This window comes from Sinocyclocheilus grahami, unplaced genomic scaffold, assembly GCF_001515645.1.
Source record: "Sinocyclocheilus grahami isolate Dianchi unplaced genomic scaffold, SAMN03320097.WGS_v1.1 scaffold255.1, whole genome shotgun sequence".
Taxonomy (NCBI): Eukaryota; Metazoa; Chordata; class Actinopteri; order Cypriniformes; family Cyprinidae; genus Sinocyclocheilus; species Sinocyclocheilus grahami.
This window is the reverse complement of record NW_015505434.1, coordinates 1,695,391-1,696,018: the sequence shown is the minus strand read 5'-3', so window position 1 is coordinate 1,696,018 and position 628 is coordinate 1,695,391. Positions and strand designations below refer to the sequence as shown.

The 628-nt window shown below is 33.6% G+C and overlaps 1 protein-coding gene across 1 annotated transcript in view; it reads left to right on the top strand.

Moving 5' to 3' along the window:
* The first annotated feature begins 76 nt into the window (after positions 1–76).
* Positions 77–628, top strand: part of LOC107598768 (OX-2 membrane glycoprotein-like) — an 11,645-nt gene continuing 11,093 nt past the window's right edge. The window contains exon 1 of the mRNA XM_016290202.1: positions 77–146. Within this exon, the coding sequence (XP_016145688.1) occupies positions 77–146 (70 nt within the window). The remainder of the gene's footprint in view (positions 147–628) is intronic.

The window sequence follows — 628 nt, the reverse complement described above, 5'->3', positions numbered from 1 at the left end:
ACTATTTGTCTAACTTGAAAGTTTGTTTGGCCCATTACTTTTCTGACCAATACTTAAAATGATCTTGCAGGTCAAGATGTGTGGATCTATCTCTGCAATATCTCTGCAAGTGTGGTTGACACTGATGTTGCTCTCTCGACTACAAGGTGCCTGTTTGGTTTCCTTTCTAAGCATTAGAATGTCTAAGATCTAGAGCAGAATGTGGGTCAATGACATATAAGATTGTCCATGATAAAGGAAAGGACAGATCTTAAACAAATATAGCAGATGGTTCTTTGAAATGTATTCTTTGTGCTCATGTTGGTTTTATATGGTTTTATGCCATTTTCCAGAAGAGATTAAACTGAATGACTACATTAGTGTAACCATTAAATGTAATTACATGTTTTTTTTCTCACAATTCTGAGAAAATAAGTTAGAATTGCAAGATATAAACTTGCAAGGATTCTGACTTTTTCCCTCGCAATTCTGAGTCTACTTTTCACGAATCTGAGGCTATATCTTATATCTCTGAATCTCTTATCTTATATCTTATTTTATATCTTATATCTCTGTTTTCTCTGAATTACGAGTTTACATATCGCAATTCCACTTTCCACCACAGAATACATTTCTGAGAAAAAAAGTC